This window comes from Schistosoma haematobium, chromosome 4 (assembly GCF_000699445.3).
Source record: "Schistosoma haematobium chromosome 4, whole genome shotgun sequence".
Classification (NCBI taxonomy): Eukaryota; Metazoa; Platyhelminthes; class Trematoda; order Strigeidida; family Schistosomatidae; genus Schistosoma; species Schistosoma haematobium.
The window spans coordinates 20,277,582-20,297,570 of NC_067199.1; the positions used below are offsets into that span (position 1 = coordinate 20,277,582).

The following is a 19,989-nucleotide window of genomic DNA, read 5'->3' on the forward strand; positions in this document are numbered from 1 at the left end:
AAAATAGATATTCAATATTTAACGCGGAGAAATACCTAACAATGGAGAAGGCGCGAACAATGAATTGAATGGACTGGAGTTGATCGAGTGGCATGGCTCGGCCATGCAGGCGTGGTCTCTGCTGAATGTTACCTTATATCTTCTATTCATATTAAATATATTGTTCCTTCTCTAGACTAACCTTGTTCTACATCATGTATTAGTAATTGATACGATACAGTGAGTTGGTGTAGTCGATGGTGTGACTTCCACGTAAGATCTCATGGATTAGGCAGTTATATCATGACAAATCTACAAATTTAGGATTAGGTCTATTATTAGAGCAGTACTAATATCATAGTAGACCATAATTCTACACATATACATTTCAGAGTGTATTATCAAATGCATGATAAGTTAAGTCGTTCAAATGAGCCTCAGAGCATATCTCTGTACAGCTAACAACCACACAATTTTCTGTTTCTTTCACGTTTATAACCCTGCAATCCTATAGATTGCAAAGTGAGTGATTTTATGAATGACATTTAATATCTTCACAAGATTTAGACTATACCCTTGCTTATTATGCTTCTGGAAGTTTGAATAACACATTATATAACGCTACATACTGACTGATCTATTTCCTAATGACATTCACATGCAGGAGTTAGACCAGTCTATAGATCTTGTCCCTGGTCGCACTACATCTTCGGTGGCCAAACCACCGGCCTGTTCTAATGTGCATCGCGAATGCAAAATTGTTCATTCATTTTGGCTGAAAATGTGTTACCTTCATGATATCAGAAACTACTGTATGGAGAATATTCATCCAGATGTCAGTCAAACATGGGCTTAAATGGGATGGGAAAGCCCTTATGACCAAAGTTATTAATACAAGATCTAACACACGTCTAACGCTACAGTAAGAATAAATCGCGAAATGTCCTCTCAACCCAAGTTACTGGTTAAAAGATCAAACGATTGAGTCAAAATGCCGTGTTAGTAAGAGATCTTAGTCACCTTTTGACATACAGGTATCAGTTCTGGAGTTAAGCCGTCATGTGACTACCTGTTCTCAAATTATAAGTATAAATTTCAACCTTTGAATATATTCATAGTCACGTCATGTAGACTTTACCAAAGTATACAAATTACGGTACATATGAAAGATGGAGATAACTGTATATAGTTTATATCATAGTAGAACAGAAAATGAAAATGCACGTCACTTTGTTTAAGTCAACTAGTCGTTTTGTACTCTATGGTCCCCAATTATGCAGATTCTTAAATGTCCTCACATGTTTTCTAAATAAATGGATGTAGAAGTTTTACAATCAGATGAAAATTGTAAAAGTGAAGAGACGGAAGAGGAGTTTTTTGTTGCTGGGATCATATCAGACGCAGTGATCACACGTTCTTGTTCTCTTGACCTCAAAAACCGTAACCTAAAAGAAATTCCTGATAGAATTTCTGACCTACCAAATCTACAGGTTGGTAATGATTCACACAAGCTAACGAAACGTGATGTAGAAATTATATATTTCGGATAACTGTCTTAAATCTATATCGCCAAACATATTGAGAGCTCTCAGTCAACTTCGTTGGCTAGACTTACGTGACAATAGCTTAACAAGTATTCCACCTGAAATCAAACACCTAGAGGAACTTCAGACATTACTTTTAGATAATAACAAAATCAAAATTCTCCCCCTTGAACTTGGTAAATAATAACATTGTGGTGAATCTTTTAGGTCTGTTAAAAAAATTGTCCGTTTTACATCACAGAAACAATCCAATTGAATTTCCCCCTAATGAAGTATTGAGTAGGGGGACGAAACACATTGTGAAGTTTTTACTTGAATGTTACTTGGGCTTGATGAATACAGCAACTGACGAAGGTAAGCTTTCACTCGGTGATATTAATTTTACTTGATGCTTCAAGGTATGTGAATACACGATATCGTCATATTATTTTTTTTAAACACCTCGTCACATTTACTATTAGGCAGACTTTACATTGCTGTGAAATATTTGCGTATATAGCATTCTCCGTACGGATCGCTAGTTTTAAGGAACGACAATAGAATACAGATGTTCTGAAGAATTCACATGCTTTTGTGATAAAATTACTTAATAAATCCACATTGACGTTCGGTCGATGTAAATATCATCGCTTATGTCATCTTCAGATGAACTTAAAAACAAAATTTTGGTTATCTAACTTTTCTTCTTTAGAAAAGGAACATTTGAATAAGTCATTGAACAGATTGTGGTATTAATTATTGTTGAAACAAACTTGATACGTATGTTAGTTTTTTTTGGTCTCTCAATGGACAGGCTATTTTTAAAAAGAGCAGACAAATATGACTCATTTTACCGGAGAAGATCATATAATTATGATTATCACTTTCATACAAAATTTTGTCACAGATTTTCTATCATTGGTGTTAGGAGTAAGTTGCTTTTTGTAATAGAGTATTCGAGTAACAGGTAAATCTGATGCATCGTTTGGTGTTAGGTTGAGAAATTTATCCTGTTAGGTATGTTTCATTGTTGAACATAAGCACAGTTTTTACAATGATCTGTTTCTGTTTTCAAAAAATAAAAGTTTGTTGCTTTTTCTGAACTACAACGTTTCGTCCTACACCTTTGATCTTCGTCCCAAAACGTTTTACAACCTTCTATGTGGTGTTCGTTTCTTCCGGTGTTTTCAAAAATGTTGATTGCACTAACACAGTTAAGGGTGAAATGCTTAACTACTATGATATATCTCAATTTATAATACTTGCTCTTTGTATTGAATTTGCTTCTATATCATATTGTTATGATCTTATGTTTTCACAGATTTCTTTAAAAGCATTTTCTATCCCTAGCATTTTATCTAAGTAGAATGAGTCAAGTGAACAAGTCAATAAATAGTCATAATATTTTCCAGTTTATATGAAGTACTGATATCAAATTTTGCATCTATAAGACCGTTTCTCTCTTAGTTTATGAGTTAACTTTTTAAGATATTGGTGATTAAACCTACAAGAGATGCACTTCATGGCACTACTACAAATAATATACAGCAAACTTTAGTGAAGTACGAAATGTTAGACATTTTCAGGGAAATTAGGTTATGCAATATAATTATCAAACTGGGTTTAAGTGTTCATCGTCAATAATGTCTCTATTTCACTTTTTAATCGCCTATAATCATAAGGTACAGCAACATTATTTTACAGACTTCCCCCTCCATCTATCCTAACATGGTCATATTTCTACCGGATTGTGATTTATTTTCCAGGCTCTAGTTCACTTAAATATAGTACAAAGAATACTGAGAATTTGAAAAATGACAGCCATATCAATGTTCTACAAACAGAGCAACTTGTTACGGACGGTATCAACCATAATAACCCTGAATTTACTGATTTAATAAATTCTTTGAATAGTGTAAACCTCAGAGATAAACAAATGCTTCACTCTGTGAGAGGCATGCATAATTCCATGGATCTAAATCACAGTAGTCCGATTTTTCCTAGACTCGAGCGATCCTATTCTGCTGATGTCTTATTTTTTGGTATTTTACAAAATGAAAGCACTAGTCAAAAATCAGATGAGTCAAAGAAGATAAAAAATTCCAATCAGGTTATCGGACGGTCAGAATTATTAAGTGTCTTGGGAAGCATAAGAAATGCAGATAATGATTCAGTTCAATACTACGGACAGAAAATTAATGGCTCATCCTACTCACGGGTTTCCAGTAAATCAAAAATTTACAAAAGAATTCAAAGTAATTATTTAAAGTCTAAACGTTACACGTCAAAGTTAGATAAGTGAGTTTAATATTTTAATTAGTGAATAAATGTATTATTGCAACCATGAACCAATGAAAACAATGAGAATTGAATACTGAAAAGTCTGATTAACTAGAACCATGACTGTTGAGTTCCTGCGAGTAAAAATGGGTTAACATTTTGCAATATTATGAAGTTCGGTCTAAATAAATAAACAGATTTCAGAAACGATTTTTCAATCTTCGATAAATTGACTAATTTATGACGAAAATGAATTTCTGTCAAAAAAGGAATAACAAACAGCGCCCTTTTAGGGAAGTTGTGTTTTCTGAGTTGGATGGTTTGTTCCTTAAACCTTCATGGTCTTTCTGGACAATGCACACAGTACAAGTTTCTGAATGAAGTAGGCTACTTAAGGTTTTATACATATCCTAACGGTTTATCCTGTCATCTTTAGGTTTGTTTGGTTGTTTTTGACCCATTTCCTATCAGTTTTTGCACGTTTATTTTAGTAATCATTTCACTTGACGTGATTATTGACCTTATTGTTATTCATAATAGCTGAACTTTATCTGAGGTTTGTATTGTAAGTATTGTCCGGAAAGACAACATGTGGTTCAAGACTAAACCAACCAACTTACGAACTCAATTCTACCAAAGTCATTCTATCGGGCTACAAACAGCTAGTTATTTTAAGTGGTTGAATGTAATTTACAGGAAATCGTTTACAGAAGTCTCTTGTTAGTTGACACGCTTTGGTAAAATGTACCTTCAATCTCAAGTGGGTTGATTCCTATCTTGGATTTAAACCAAAAGTATCCCATTCCACAGCATAACGGATACCGCTGACCTGTTCAGATGACAACTGGTCTCCTGTAGGAATGAAATATTTACATCGATTGATCGCCAGGTTTTAATTACTGTCTGATTTTTCTGGTCTTAAACGGTAGTTGAATTCTATTGACCAAGCTGCAGTATGGCCACCAGGTCAAGCAACCTAACACTGTGTGCGCTGTGTTTTGTTGTCAATAAGTTAGAGCCGAACAAATATGACATCGTAAATAAATAATATATTTGTAACAATCTACTCAATGCCCAATTTATTCGAAATTATCAAATCAAACCTTGGTAATGATACATACAAATATGACATCGGTTTGCACACAATGATAAATCAATCCAAATAAACTACCGTACTTAAATTCATCGATCACTCGCGTTGGCAAATATCACCCTAAGTAATTCCTATGGGATAAATTTTATTTTTTGACATGGTTTTAAAAACTGATAATCGATTTTAAATTCAAGGTATCTTAGGAAGTCTAAGTGATGTTCTTTGTTCAAGTCCCCGCAGATAACTTGATAAAGACATATAAATATTACGGCCTCAATTCACAATACAAACAACAAGTTTATCGTTTTTAACCACAATGGGTTATAAAAACGTTCACTCGGCTGTAGATACTGTACATTCTATAAGGAAAGACTTAATATACTTATCTTAGGATTTAGATATTCTATAATTTTTTTTCACATACACTTCTGTTTTCTTCGTTTTTTAATTAACTATTCTTGTCCAGCATTTTGTGCATCGTAAAGTGTGTTTCTTACTAAATAAGATCTTGATTTGTTGAATTTAAGAATAATATTATCATCAGTCCTAATTATATTGACATTTGTATTGTCTTAATTTTGTTTTTCAGTTCATTGTTAAGTAAACTACCTAGTCAAACTAGCCGGCATAAAGCTTTTTTGTTGGAAGACCCACCACAACCGACTTTAGAAAAAATACGTCTGATTTATAAGCGAGAACAAAAACGAAAAGCTCGTAAGGAGTTCATGTTGAAGCAGGCATCACAGATACAGCGCATGAAGTAGGTTATTGTTACAATAAAAAAATACAGTGTAGGTGAAGTAAGATGTTCTTAATAATTTTTCAATCGAATAAATGTTTTCAATTTGCTTAGAGTAACGGTTTGTCAACGTAAGATTAAGGTAGAAAAACACCAGTGCTTGTAGAAGCAACCAATCGGAGTGTGTTTAATAAGTTTTTATATACAACAATTTATCTCAATAGAAATCATTAGCTGTTATTTTTTCCTATCGAAGATTATCAAACATTTTGAGATCGTTATTTTTATTTCAATCATAATGACAAAAATAAATCATTGAGGACATATCTAATATATTTTATTTGGTTGCAGCATAAATTGGCTTTAAATCTATTGAGTATAGTTATGTTAACAAAGAGTGAAGGACACATATTTCTTCAAGAGAGAGACCTTGAAAAATTAAGCTGTCAAGTATATACTTTATAACTGTATATTTACGTAAACGTAAGGGATATTTTGTAGCGGATAAGATTTTTCCTAGTATGATAACATAAGCATACTCGACTTTCAGATATTTATACATCGAACCTATGGAAATTAATTCGATCGAATACTTGATGTTTAGTGAATGGTACGAATGATGCAAATTTGTAGAATCCTATCGGTTAATTAGGTTAGTTTTGTTAACGAATTTGAAGTTTTCTGACTATTAACGTACATTTATCAATACTGAAGTTCTATTTTTGGCACTTGTTTGTTCATTTTTGCTGGTCCGTTGGTGTTGAGCCCTCTTGACCGTGTTTGAAGCAAAGGACGATGCAAGAATATCAGTTGGAATTAACTCTACAGTTTACTCATGTCATTATTCTGTAGACGTTTCCGTAATTAATTTCTAAAGACAATTATTGTTTTATCCGATCAGATGTGGCTGGTGATCTTTTGGCAGTAAATGGTATCTTGCATAATCACTAGGTAATTGGTGGATAAGCTCATGAATAGTGTTCTAAAGTCAAGTGTTGAACTTTATTATCCCAACCGAGATAGGCATGTTTTTCAGAAAGTCACTGAAGTAGTATGGTCAACTGTGTAATTATAATGACACCACAATTAAAGTCAAAATGTCGGCAAAGGATGTGCAATTATATTATGAACTAGAATGAATACTTAAAAATCACAGTAAAATATCGAAAGCAAGTTCAACCAAAGTGTATGTTGCAATTGTTTCAGTATGGACCTTCGACTGTCAAAATTGACTAGGAATTTATCCCGTTATTTGTTTACAAATTTTGCCAGTGGCTTACAATAGAAATTATTATTACAACTATCAGCATAGATGAATGATGGCTAGCAGTAGAATACAGAACGCGCCTTTCGTCTTATTTGGTGCTTGTTCGCTGGATGAGCCTAGAGTCCTAGACATCAGTTGGAAAATTCAAAAACCCAAAATAAATGATTTTAACTTTACTCCATTTCACAAACCAGTGGATATCTGGACTCAGCAACTAATTGGATAATGCAATGATGTTTACAGTGATCGGTACTGAGTTTGGGCAACGGAATGAACATCAACTCCGTAATGCAGATACATCCGGCTGACGAACCCCAAAATGGGACGAAGTGACGCATGTTTTGGGTTTCACTGTTAGCCATCACCGATCTCTGCTTAAAATGCTTGTGAACTGCTGGCAATATCGAAGCGATCCCTGCAGGATGCACATATGCCATATACCGATCAGTTGCAATCCTAAACATCAATGAAAGGATTCAAACAGTCAATACAAATGGATCATCATTATTATGGACAGATTATTAGAAGTAACACTTTTGAACTTTACCGCTGTAATCATTTGTTTGGTAATAAATCTTATCTTCACTTTTCAAACTAGATTAATCACTTGACCAATTTATTAAATATAGATTGCATCGGTAAATTTACTGTATCATCTACAATACCAGTTTTTCTTATAATCTATGATAAGTCATGACTTCCTTTCAAGAATTTTTCCTTGATATGTATACAACGAGATTCGTTTTCATTATAGTCAAACAGTAGGTTGAATGGACAAATATAGTTATTACTTAAGCTTTTTAAATTTTCGGAAGTTAACCTCATTCTTCACTACTTCTCTTGTAATGTTTTCTATTGATTCGTTGATTTTCTTCAAACTTCCAGTTGTGATATGCGATAAGTTGAGTCATTGTATATATTTCAAATGGAATGTATCTTTATTGATAATACTCTCTTATAAAAACTAAAGATTCATCTATCTTATGTAGAGGAATCAGTAATAATCATTAACATCCTCGTAACAATTAGAATGATTTCAGTAGAGATACATCGGATTGTGCAATTCAGTTCGATTTGGCTTCTAATTACATCAATAAAATCATTTTTTTAAATAAATCAAAATTATTTTGCTAAACGCTTCAACTTATACTTGATAAAGGCATTCTATTCAAGAAAATGATTGTTTTTTTTATTTTCTCTTGGTTCAAGAAACGCTAGTTGTATTTCAGACTGGCGTGATGATTATACCTTATATCAAAAGACAAAACTGTATGAATATTTAAAGAAAACATATGAGGAAATAAAAGAAGGTAACTCGATTGTCAAAATTTATGGTGATGGAAATAATTGTGCTTTTGTAAACTGCTTGATAATATTGGTGCAAATGGAAGTTTCTTAACTTTGTTATAATAATATATGGATTTGATATATTATTCGAGATTACAATATGACTTGAATGAGTAATTGAAAAGTTCTCATCCAAAACAATGTCTTATGCTATACTTAATTGCCGAAATTTCAATGGTTGGGTATTTTGTTTGTATAGAGATGGACTTGCCAAGTTTATACGAATGCATTTGGATTTAATGATCGAATGGCTAGATCTCTTATTTTTGACGCAGTCATGAAACAGAGCGATTTTAAGTAAGGTTATATCAATGATTCCTATGTTACCCAGCCTCATATGACCATTTGAAAGCCATTAGGTATTATATAGAGCTATGATTTATTCTTGAAATCAAATGATTCAGTTGTATATTTCGGGTTCATTTTTCTAATGGTTGACAAAACAGTGTCTATGAAATCCTTCCATAACTACTAAATTAATCGCCACTTATTTTTCTATCTGTCAGATGATATCTATTTGAACCAGTGAGGTTTTTATTTATAGATTTTTAAAATATAGTCAAATATTTACCATTTCAACTGCTCAAAATTGCTTTCGTCTCAGCTATTTATTTGTACTTTGTAAAGGTTTTTAAGCATGGTATGCGAGAAGAGAGGTAATGCGCATTAACGAATTCATCTGAGATATATCTGGATAGACAATTACTTCATTCACCTTTTTTTCAATCACTCGATTAGTGTTGATGAGAATCATAATGTTGTCAGGCTAATACATTTAAAATTAACTAACGAAGGGGGTCAGTTCGAAGGATATGTTGCCGGAAATGAAATACTACTTGAGATTGACGGAATAGAAGAAAATGTTTATAGAGAATGGTATTTTTTCTGGAGATTATACCTGCCGTTACCAGCTTTGAGTTCAAGACAGCTGAAATGATTTTTTTCCAGAATTAAGTAATCTCGTTAAACTCGTTTCCTTTATACTATTTAAACTTGTGTTAATTTTATTTTGGTTATTTATTTGCTCTCAAGAAAAGGTTTTCATTAAGTCACGAAACGTCAGAAACATAGTTTTCTACCCATTGGGATATAAATATATGTATTATTAAGCTCGTTAACTGTTTTGACTTTTGAATTTATATTCACAAAACTAAATCTATTCTTGATCAACGCTGGTAATCCTTTCTTCAATGAACTATTTACACTTCTGTTAGTTGAAGAATGTGAATGAAAGAAAACTCTCTATTTTAATTAAACCTACTTTTAAGTTGTACATTTTGTATATGCCTTCTGTGGGTTAAGAATCGAAGAAACTGCTTTTCTTCGCTTAGTATTGAGCTTTGTATAAATATAGTATAAAATTTCACTCTTAATTAATATTAAAGTTTGTCTACAAGTAACTGTTATTGAACGATTGAGTTAATGATTCTCTTGTGAACAAACAAAATGGAGTTGATTCATCTTCTTTAGTGGCTGTAAATGATATTTTTAAGATGTTTATTGTTCACCAGCGTTTCAGGATACATCTGACTGTAAATCTCTTCAGTATACTGTTTATATTTCCATACATTTTTAATGTTAAAAAGGGTAAATGTGAAAAATACATTTGAAAGAATGATACTTTCAGTGTAAGTTACGAATATTAACGTCTAGTTTGTGTGATGGAATAACCTTGTCGAGGAAGCAGATAATTAGTTTGTAAAAGTAAAGATGTTAAGACCATTTTTCTCTTAAGTGGATGAAAAAATATTTACCATACTGTAAATGTATTTTTAATCATTTAGTTTTCAGCCACTAAATTTCTCTGTTACATATTGTGGCGAGTCTGTTTTATTCGGTATTTCAAATAAAGCAACTTTAATAATGAGCAATGCTGAATATCCTTCAGTAGTGTATAGATAATTCAACTAAAGGCTTTAAACAACTAAAGACAAGTCATTTGTGTGTAAACAGATTGTTACTAATCCACTATTTTAAACAGCGTTTTTGTGATAAAAGTATCTGGATAACACTAATCTGCTTCATATCAAAAATGAATTCTGACATAAAACATCTGCAAATAGTTTGTTTTTCTTCTAAGCTTGTATAAGTTTCTTGAATATGTTAAATGTAAATCTTTCGAGGCAATGTATTTTAACACTGTTTAAAAGGTATTGCTGTCGTCATTCTATCATTCAACTGATAAAACTAGTTTTTGTAACGATAAGGCTACAACTTATTAAACTGGTATCAATGATCACTGACCACATAATACTAAATGCTTTCTAGTATTAATTTTTTGTATAGATGAAACTTAATACTTAAATATTTCTGGTGTTTTGTCTAATCATATATTTAACTTTATATATTTGACAGAAGCTGATCAAAGAATTGTCAGTGGACCGCTTGATGCAAACAAAGACCATTTAAAGATGGTCGACAGTAGTGAATTGAACAGCTTACGTAAACAACCTATTAAAAAAGGACGTCCTGCTAATTTAGATTCAGCTACTGTGCTGCAATTGGAATTAGAAAGGTATGCAATTTATGCTTTTTTATGTTTGACTAAATTATACAAATCTGCATCTAAAATATGTGGCGTAAATTTCACTGGAAAGAACGATTACTGAGGAAGTAAACTTTACATCATGAATGTACATAGTTTACTAGGGGTCGATATCAGTACCTCATTGTTTTATATTATTTCCTGATATAAAAAATGGTATTTTTTGTTACTTCAACTTTCCGGAAAACTAGTGAATTGTTCATCATAATAAATGAATAAATAAACTATATTTTGGAAATAATTACAGAATGATTGTTAATTTACAAGCATGATCGGGTTGATGCAGAAACCAATGGTACATGTAAAGTAAAGAAATTTAAGGTTAAATTGTTTGAAAAGATTGAATCCATAAATTGTTTTGAGAAGATACTTATCCTATGAATTATAGTAATTTCAGGCAACGGTTGAGAACCAGTTATTGTTAGTAGAAGGACTAGAACATTCTTTTGTTACATGAATAGTACATCAAGTAGTAATTTCAGCGCCTCCACAGAGTAATTGTAGTCCTTTACAACTGGACAAAAAACAGAGCACAGAATAACAACACTATAAGATGCTGCGATAGGTCTGCCGTTATGCAAGTGCGAAGTTGTTTTATGATTTACTATCTTAGGTATATATTATTTAAACTAGTCAAACTAACAAGGGTTAAGGTAATTGCAAGATATTTGCAGGAAGAGAAGTTTAATAAGTACACTCAGTAATAAAAATGATTGGAAGTTTAATGTCCTAACAATTCCATTGGTAGATGTAAGCACTTTTAGGGCTGTTTCAGAATATAGGTAAACACCGATGGAACAAACAGATGATGCTTGTGACTTTATTTTGTGAACAAATTGCGGCAAGTTATTCTAAGGTCTCAAAAACCAACTAGTAAGATAGTCCGTTTGGTGAGGAGATTTAGAATGAGACAGTTTTACAAATGATAAGTATTACGAGTGCCTATAAATAAGAACTTTTTCATATTGGATTTCATCAGTGGAAGCAACAGATAGTTTATTTAATATTTTTAAGAGAAAGGTTAAATTTATTAGAAGTTGCTGCTTTTACAAGGGCCAAAGTTCAAGCCCAACTCTTCGGGATTTGTATTTTAAGGCCCAGTCATTCCCAACTGTGCGGATTGTAAATCATCATTGGAGAAACTCCAATCTTAGTTTATCTTCCATGCAAGCACTGCTAAAAATAAAATTTCAATATTATAACAGTGGTAGAACACATAATTTGCATATTAAAATGAGTGAAATATTGTCATCGAGGTTACGAAGTATACAACCCAGAAGTCATCAAGAATTGAAAGTCCGTTTTGAGACCTGTTCTGAGAAGGACAAATTGTGGGAATGCTTGGGCCCTAAATCCATGTTGTAGTAAACTTAGACAACACCTTGCTGTTTATGTTGAGATCTAGTGTGAAGAAGGGATTAGCTAAGTAAGTCAATCCACATTCGGCAATGTCAGTTTCCGAGTTTCATTTTAAACACTACTGGGCGACGTTATTGAGCCTATATTGTTTTGTATATTGCTTAATTCATGATGAGAAAAAATATGCTACTTAGAGATCATCTGCATACATAAAAGGCCTAATGAAAGATAAGGAATTGCAGGTATCGTTTATATAAGCCATTAAGAGCTTAGGACCTGAAAAACTACCTTGTATTACCTCAATTGTGACTGAGACAGGATCCGATAACTAGGTGTTTATTTTAACTATTTGATGTCAGCGAATGAGAAATGAATTAAGTTAAGCAATCAGAGGGTTTCTTACCCTATAAGACGTAAGTTGTCCACCGTAACTATTTGGTCTAGCCTACGTTGAGTAAAGGATTCATTAATGAACTTAACATGACAGGTCATATGAGATCTAATTCTTAGGAAGCCATGCTAGGAATTAGTAATGTTTTTCAGTGAGTAAAAAGCTGAAGAGTTCATCACCAACAATTTTCCCATCATCCTAGACACATTTATGCCACACAGATTGTTTAATTGATTTGATTCTCTGTTGTTTTCAAAGTGCACAAGTATGTTTCTCTTTGAGTACCTCACAGACCAACGATTAATTAGTTTCTCTTATCTTTTTTGGAATCCCAACCTGATAACCAATAGATATTTCATTAAAACAAAGTTGTCCTGTAAGGATTATCAAGATAGCTTAATATAATTTAAAGTGATATAAAAATTCAACACAATAATCGATACTAAGTAGTATACACATAATGTTTTTTCACTTTTACAGAATCAGTAAGTAGACTTTTATTTTCTATGATCTAGTTCCCCACTAACTACCCTTTTGACCTTTTGTGAAATTTATTGAAAATTGTTAACCAACATAAATGAATGATTGGGTGAATATATTTTCTTATAGTATAGCTGAATTTAATGTTCAATCTTTCTCAAATCATATTTATTTTCCTTCATAATTTTCGGAAGTCATTCTGATATCATAATACAGTGGATATCAGCCATTTTAGTTTCAAAGCTTCTCATGAGGAGCTTAATGTCAGAATGCAATATATGATTGTCTGGAAGGATAAATATTTGCGAAAATATGATTTCCTATGTGTCTGATGAAACTTTAGTCAGAAAATGTTTATTTATGATATACAGAAGAAAAATTTAGCAACTGAGACTATTGTATTTGTACAGTCGATGGTAAAGCCTTCAACCTTCGTATAGATGAACCTTTTATTTGTACAGAGAGAGAAATAGTACTTCCTTCAATGAATTAAAAACGTGATAGCAAATTTCATCAACGAATACCGTTTTCGATAGTTAGCTTGTATATAAATACTCTGCCTACTAAATTATTAGGTAGTAGCATCAATCGTTTCCTTGTTTTTTTGTTAACAACATCAAGTCTACAGTTTTACAGTCATAATAGAAGTGCAAACTCCACTGAATCAAAAAATTACTTGAATTTAGATTGGTTAAGCTCTTCATATGTCTTTTGTTCAAGAGTTATGTGAGACTAATAGCCAACAGCTTTTACATGGTCGGTAAATAAATAATCGACACGAAATGTATCAATTTGAGAGCGATTTTCATTAATGATCAGCATGAGAGAGAAAATATAAAAAGCCGTAGAGTATTCAACATCTCTTCTATCGTAGCTTGAGACGTCTGATAGTTTGAATTTCTCAAGAAGTTTTACCCACAATTTGCAGATTTCCACCACTTTTACATTGTTGTGTAGAAAGTATTTCATTTAACTCATTATTAATGTTTACAAGTTAAAAGAAAAGATTTTGAGAATCTCAATCACTAAATTCTTTAAAAAACAAGTTCGTCTAATTTGGTTTTTGCTTTGCTTTGTAGTTTTGAGAGAGATGCTTGTTTAACAAAACGAGTTCACGAACACGCAAAAGAAATGCTGGAACGTTTTAAACTTCCGGTTATTCCAACTCATGACGCTATTAGATCAGAATTGTTAACTGCCAAGAAAAGTATGGATGAAGTAAGCATTCGAGTGTTATACATATTTGTTTATCTTTCATACAAAGCTGACTATAAATTCACGTCAATTAAATATCATTTACCGTTTCTCTCAATTTCATGAGAAGCTTGAATTCAATCGATCAGTCAGCAGCAACATTGAGCCTGACAATCACGAATATCTGTCCAAGTTTCCACACTCTATTAGCACAAGTAGATGAACTTATCACAATAAATGCCAGATTAAGAGATACAGTTTTAGTATGAATTGTAGCTGAAAGATTTAAGCGTAGATAACATAGTTTATAAAGAAAGAATACATTCAATGGATATCAAATACAAGATAACTTTTAAAGTTGAAGTCTAAAAGAAGAAAAAATTGATTCATCTGAGCCATTGTCACCGATAATGTAGATTCATTTTTTTGTTTATTGAACTTGTGAAATATTGTTTCAAAGAAATAGTGATTAAACTGTGGTGCCGTATTTATTTTGATAATAATGACCCACAAACATGTCGAGTTCATTATCAGATTATGTAATTTAGCAGTTTCTTACACTTTTAGGCTTAATTTATTCAACCTAACTAATATTGTACTGTCCTATCAACTACTCTACCATGAGTCCATAAAAAGTAGATAAAGGGTAGTTACCAAAAATTCAATAGCAAATTTACTTATCTCTGAAGTATATATTGTTCGAATGATTGTTTGATTAAGATGACAACAAATCGTATCACATAATATATCCAATATACACATAAACCTGAAATTTTGAACATTACTGTAAAGAATTAAAAATTATAAATGTTATAGTACTTATTTAACAAAATACAAAAACTTTCAATTAAACAAATGTCACTCTAGACATATTAGACTGTTGATTGGATCTAAATTTTGTCTACGATAGTAAATGAGTCGAAATTTTTGAAACACATCATAGTTGATAATTTTTTATTGAATAAGGAATAACACAATTCTGTTTTAATTATATATATATATATATATATAATATATATGGATACTGGCTCAGTGGTCCAGAAATTAAGCGCCCTCGCGCGAGAACGATAGGTCCTGGGTTCAAATTTCGAGGGGCGGGATCGCGGATACGCACTGCTGAGGAGTCCTACAATAGGACGAAACGGCCGTTCAGTGCTTCCGGGTTTTTCATGGTGGTCTAGCATCAAATGACTCATGAACTGAACTATTAAAATTACTATAATATCCACAAAACCGCTCTGGTATATATATGTATATATATATATATATATATAGTGTTGACCATAGTAGTGAATTAGCAAACGTTTTCAGGAAATTTTAATGTGGAACTCGTGGAGTGCAGTTCTTATCATAAAACAAACTTTATAAATGATGAAATTGACTAAGAAGTATAAGAAGTTAAAGAAGACGCTACAATGAAAGTTTAATTTACGGTTTTTATACGTAGATTAAAAGGATCATTTCTAAATGAGAGAAAAACTGCAGTGATATAATGAAGATAATACTCTTTATAAACTGAGCACAACTCATGAATTTGCATTAAAATATTTAGAATGTTATACATTAAAACAAAAACTGCCCCTGAATGCCGTGCTACGGCCAAGAATGAGGAGAGTCAGCTCTAACTCTCGAAATGCTCTCACATGGCCACGTCCATACAACCGCGGTCAGGAAAGTCCTCACTGCCTTCTCGCGGCAGGGGTGTTGTTTACGAAATTGAGAGGACAAAAAGCGAATGTCCGGCGCTTTACACGGGCTGGTGGACACAGTGAGTCCACCTAGGGGGGTCGATAAACCTTTATACCAAACCAATGGTGCACATTGGCTCTAGTATCATAAGTGAAACAAATAGTGTATGAACCAATCGTTGGTTACCGGCTACCATGGGACTGCATCTGCTGACGATGCTACAGTGCCTTGTAGTTCAGACCTTTAGGTGGAAGGCTCCGGGTGTGGCCCCCTAAGAAAACCACCCGCCTCGGTTTGGGCACCCGGGCAGTATAACAGCCCTCACACAAATCGAGTGATTTATGTGACACATATCTATTTAGTGTCTTCTTGTACCTTTGTTTATATGTTTAAATAAATAAAGTAGTAAAACAATAACTACATTTAATCCAATTCACAGATGAAAAATGCAAAATTCACACATCGAAATGTATAAACATAAAGGAAACTAGAGTCATGGTAATAATAAGAGTAATAATAATATTATTATAAACTGTTTTCATAATGAAGTGGCTTCACATGCAATTTATGAATAATACTTGAATAAGACACAATCAGTTTTTTTTCAAGAAGCCGTAAATTTTTGCTTAAAGATTATAACCTCCAAGAATTTGATAACATTTTTCTACTTAAATGTTATTAGCAAGGTTTAACTTGATAATTTCAAATAAATTAAGCAATAAATAGATTTTTATTAATAAAAACGATATATTTGTACTATCATAATCAGTAGACAATTTTGAATTTTTCTGACGTTTCGTGACTCAGTATAAGCTATTCCTCTTCAGAGAAGTATGAAAATTACATGATGTATTTCGATTTAATCATAAGTGATAGCTAATTTTAGAGTGCTTAATTGATATTGAAATTCCAAGGCTTATTTTAATAAAACTCATCACTGACAAATTGAGGCATTACCCTTTAATCTTGTTATATAGTATTTGCATTAACAATATTGAAGCTAACAATCTTTATTTATCAGCTGTTATTCAGTTAATTCAATATGTATGGTGTAGTCTGGTACATTGAATTGTATAATGTTTCAGAGAAATACTAATTTAACACATTTTTACCACTTTATCTTAAAAATTACAAGCAAGATATTTTAAAGTTGATGACTACATATTGAGGCGTACTTTATTAAGTTTCATTATGTACCAACTGTAAACTGTATACATGTTGACAATAACTGAAATTATAACATAATTAGATGTTTATCATAAATATCTGTAATTGATTTGTTTTTAATTTTATTTTAATAATTATTTCAGGCTATTCGATTACACAGACGTGTACAACAAAGACTCGAGACATTAGGATACTTTCATGGTTCGAATCGACGAGATTTATGGTGATCAATTAACTTGACAATAAATATTCTTCTTTTCTTACTCATTTCTCCTTTTTCCATAAAGGTTACAAATGTGCTAATCAATTTTTGTTTATTAATAGTTTACTAAGTAATAAACGGTATTTCTCTTAAAGCTTTCTTCAAAAAAAGATACTTTCCTAATATATCAAATCACTTCATATGGTTTTGTTTACATTTGTATAGATCATTTTCGTATCTAGCTAGTGTTTATTCTTTTTATTTGTTAACTCGTCCAACATATACTGAATGCTTTATGAATCACACTCAAATAGTGAAATTTAAGTATTCTTCAATATATAAAAATATTCTTGTGGTGTATCTATCGAGAGTAAAAGATAAGATAGTGATTACTTTGCAGATGAATTTTAAACGTGACTGATTCACATTAATCAACAAAGTGCTCGTCTTAAGTTACTTTAACAACATTAAAACAGAATGATTTGGATTTTTATTATTAGCTGGGAGATTACTAAGAATTAGAAATGAATCGACAGACATTTGGCATCAAAACTCTGTAGTAATGTTCATTTTTGACACTTAATACGATTAAACACAAGGACCTCAGTTGTTGTAGTTGACAGAGTCAATAAAAGTGTAAACATGGTGAACTACATTTTGACCACCCTGATATGTCACAAAGTAATCAGAATTTGGAAATTCAATCCATAGATTGAAATTTCACTTTCAGTTTGAAAAGGACAGTTGTCTAGGTGGCCTCTATTGGTGCTGGCAATCGTAACCCCCAAATTGATCAAACTTTTTTTTGAAAGAGTTGGCAAACGGAGCCTCAATCACGTGCTGAGGTAATTCTATTTGTTGATGATTTGATGGGAAGTCGATATTCAGCTGACAAGTAAATTATTCTGGGCTTGTGAATGTTTTTTGGAGTGTACTCGTAAATTCTCTGTTCTAGAAGACAAAAAAATGAAGGCATCTCAGATGCAAGTCTACTACTAGGTACTTTAAAATTGTAACTTAATCGTCTCTGTTTTGTCTTTATGACAATCAAAATAGTTTGAATTTAGCCGGTCGAGCATCATACAGGATCTCAGGTATTTTGAGAATCAGCTTAGTTGCGGTTCTCTGAACCTCTTCCAACGGCTCACTGTCTCTTTAGACAGGTAGCTCACTACTGTTCACCGTGCATGTATCTGTACCTTGGTGATTAATATGAATCATAATGTACTTGGAAGCATTTATCGTCAATTGCCAAATTTTAGGCCAACCAAATAGTTTCTCTAGGTCATTTTGGAGTTCTTAACTATCAACTTTACCTTACATCGCTCTGCATATCTTGAAATCGTCAGTATATAACAAAACCGATGACGACAGGAGACGATGAAGGTCATTTACAAACAAGAGAAACAACACTGGCCTCAAAACTGTACCTTGAGGCACTCTGCTAAGCACAGTTCCCCATGTAGACAAATTTGCGCTCATCCGCATCATTTATTGGCGCCCAACTAACAATTTCTTTATCCATTTCAACAAAGTACCTCTAATCTCGATATTACTTAACTTATATAACAACCGGTTGTGGGGAACTTGGTCAGTGTAGGCTCGTGTAGGCAACTTTTGATCTTTAAGAGAGCACCAACTTTCACGGTTTACTAATAGGTTAGACATGAATAGCCTGTTCTAAAGCCATACCGCTTCTCATAAAGAATATGTTTCTTGTCGAGATACTTGAACAACTTCCAAATAAGCTCATTTAAAATTTTAACAACTATGCTGGCTAGGCTTATGTGTCCATAGTTTCCAGGTTTATGTCTCGTACCTGTTTTGAAGATAGGACTTACTATAGCATTCTTCCAGTCTTTTGGTAATCGACCTTAAGTTATGGATAGTTTAAAACATATTCTCAAAGGATTCGCGACGATATTTGCTAATTCCTTCAATTACCTAATATGCATTTCATCGGGTCCCACGGGTTTACCTACTTCAAGCTCATTTAACATGCCAAAGACATTGAGTTCTTTAATGATCACAGTATCCACTGCGTGCGTATGTGGCGGGGCGTTAGTATGAACTGAAAGGGAGGCCGTCTCTACGGTATATACAATGCCCAGGTAACTTGAAAATACCTGAGTTTTACCATAATCGTCCTCCATGTAATCATACAGTACTACTGTCTCCCCATAATGCTGGTGTATTTCCTCTTCTCTTAATCCTTCGGTTTATGTGCAAGTATAAGTGTTTAGGGTATTCTATAGATTCCTAAACAAGCTTTTCTTTGTGCAACCTTTTAGACTTGCCGAGGGTCGAGACGTAAACATTTCGAGCCCTGAGACATTGAGATCTTGCCTCATCAATACCCAGTAACCTAAATCTCTTCAACATTCCCTTCCTTTTACGGAGAAGGGTGTAAACCTCTTTATTGAACCACGGTGAGTAGTTTTTCGAACCCGTTGATGTAGTCCTTGTTATTGACAACGATATGGAAATCAAAGTCTAGAACTGTATCGTCACTATTACCTGAGGGTGGTATATAATATAGGTTCGTGGTGCCAATCTCATAATGAATCAATATGAGGTCTAATAAGGATGATTCGGAGTCCTGGTCGTACATAGTTGCTTCTTTTACACGTTGCACCAAGACACAAATGATAACCCCATCAACTGGTTTCTGTTTGAAAGAATTTTCTGACAACTCAGTTCTAAGATTTCTCCAGGCTACTGTAAGTGCATTAAA

The 19,989-nt window shown here is 32.7% G+C and overlaps 1 protein-coding gene across 2 annotated transcripts; it reads left to right on the top strand.

The window, feature by feature from the left end:
• Positions 1–1,236: 1,236 nt before the first annotated feature.
• On the top strand, positions 1,237–17,532 carry LRRC27_1 (leucine rich repeat containing 27; the record flags this gene model as incomplete). 2 transcript variants are annotated; one of them, XM_035729792.2, is made up of 9 exons in its annotated part: positions 1,293–1,469; positions 1,510–1,699; positions 1,731–1,877; positions 3,269–3,800; positions 5,465–5,635; positions 8,091–8,191; positions 10,584–10,743; positions 14,083–14,221; positions 17,197–17,532. In XM_035729792.2, the coding sequence occupies 9 exons, from the start codon at positions 1,293–1,295 to the stop codon at positions 17,278–17,280; spliced, it is 1,701 nt and encodes a 566-aa protein (XP_035585277.1). In that variant the 3' UTR covers positions 17,281–17,532. The 2 variants fall into 2 exon arrangements, with proteins under 2 accessions (XP_051066474.1, XP_035585277.1); XM_051215930.1 differs by having other exon boundaries at positions 1,237–1,699; positions 8,091–8,525.
• Between the last annotated feature and the right edge of the window lie 2,457 nt (positions 17,533–19,989).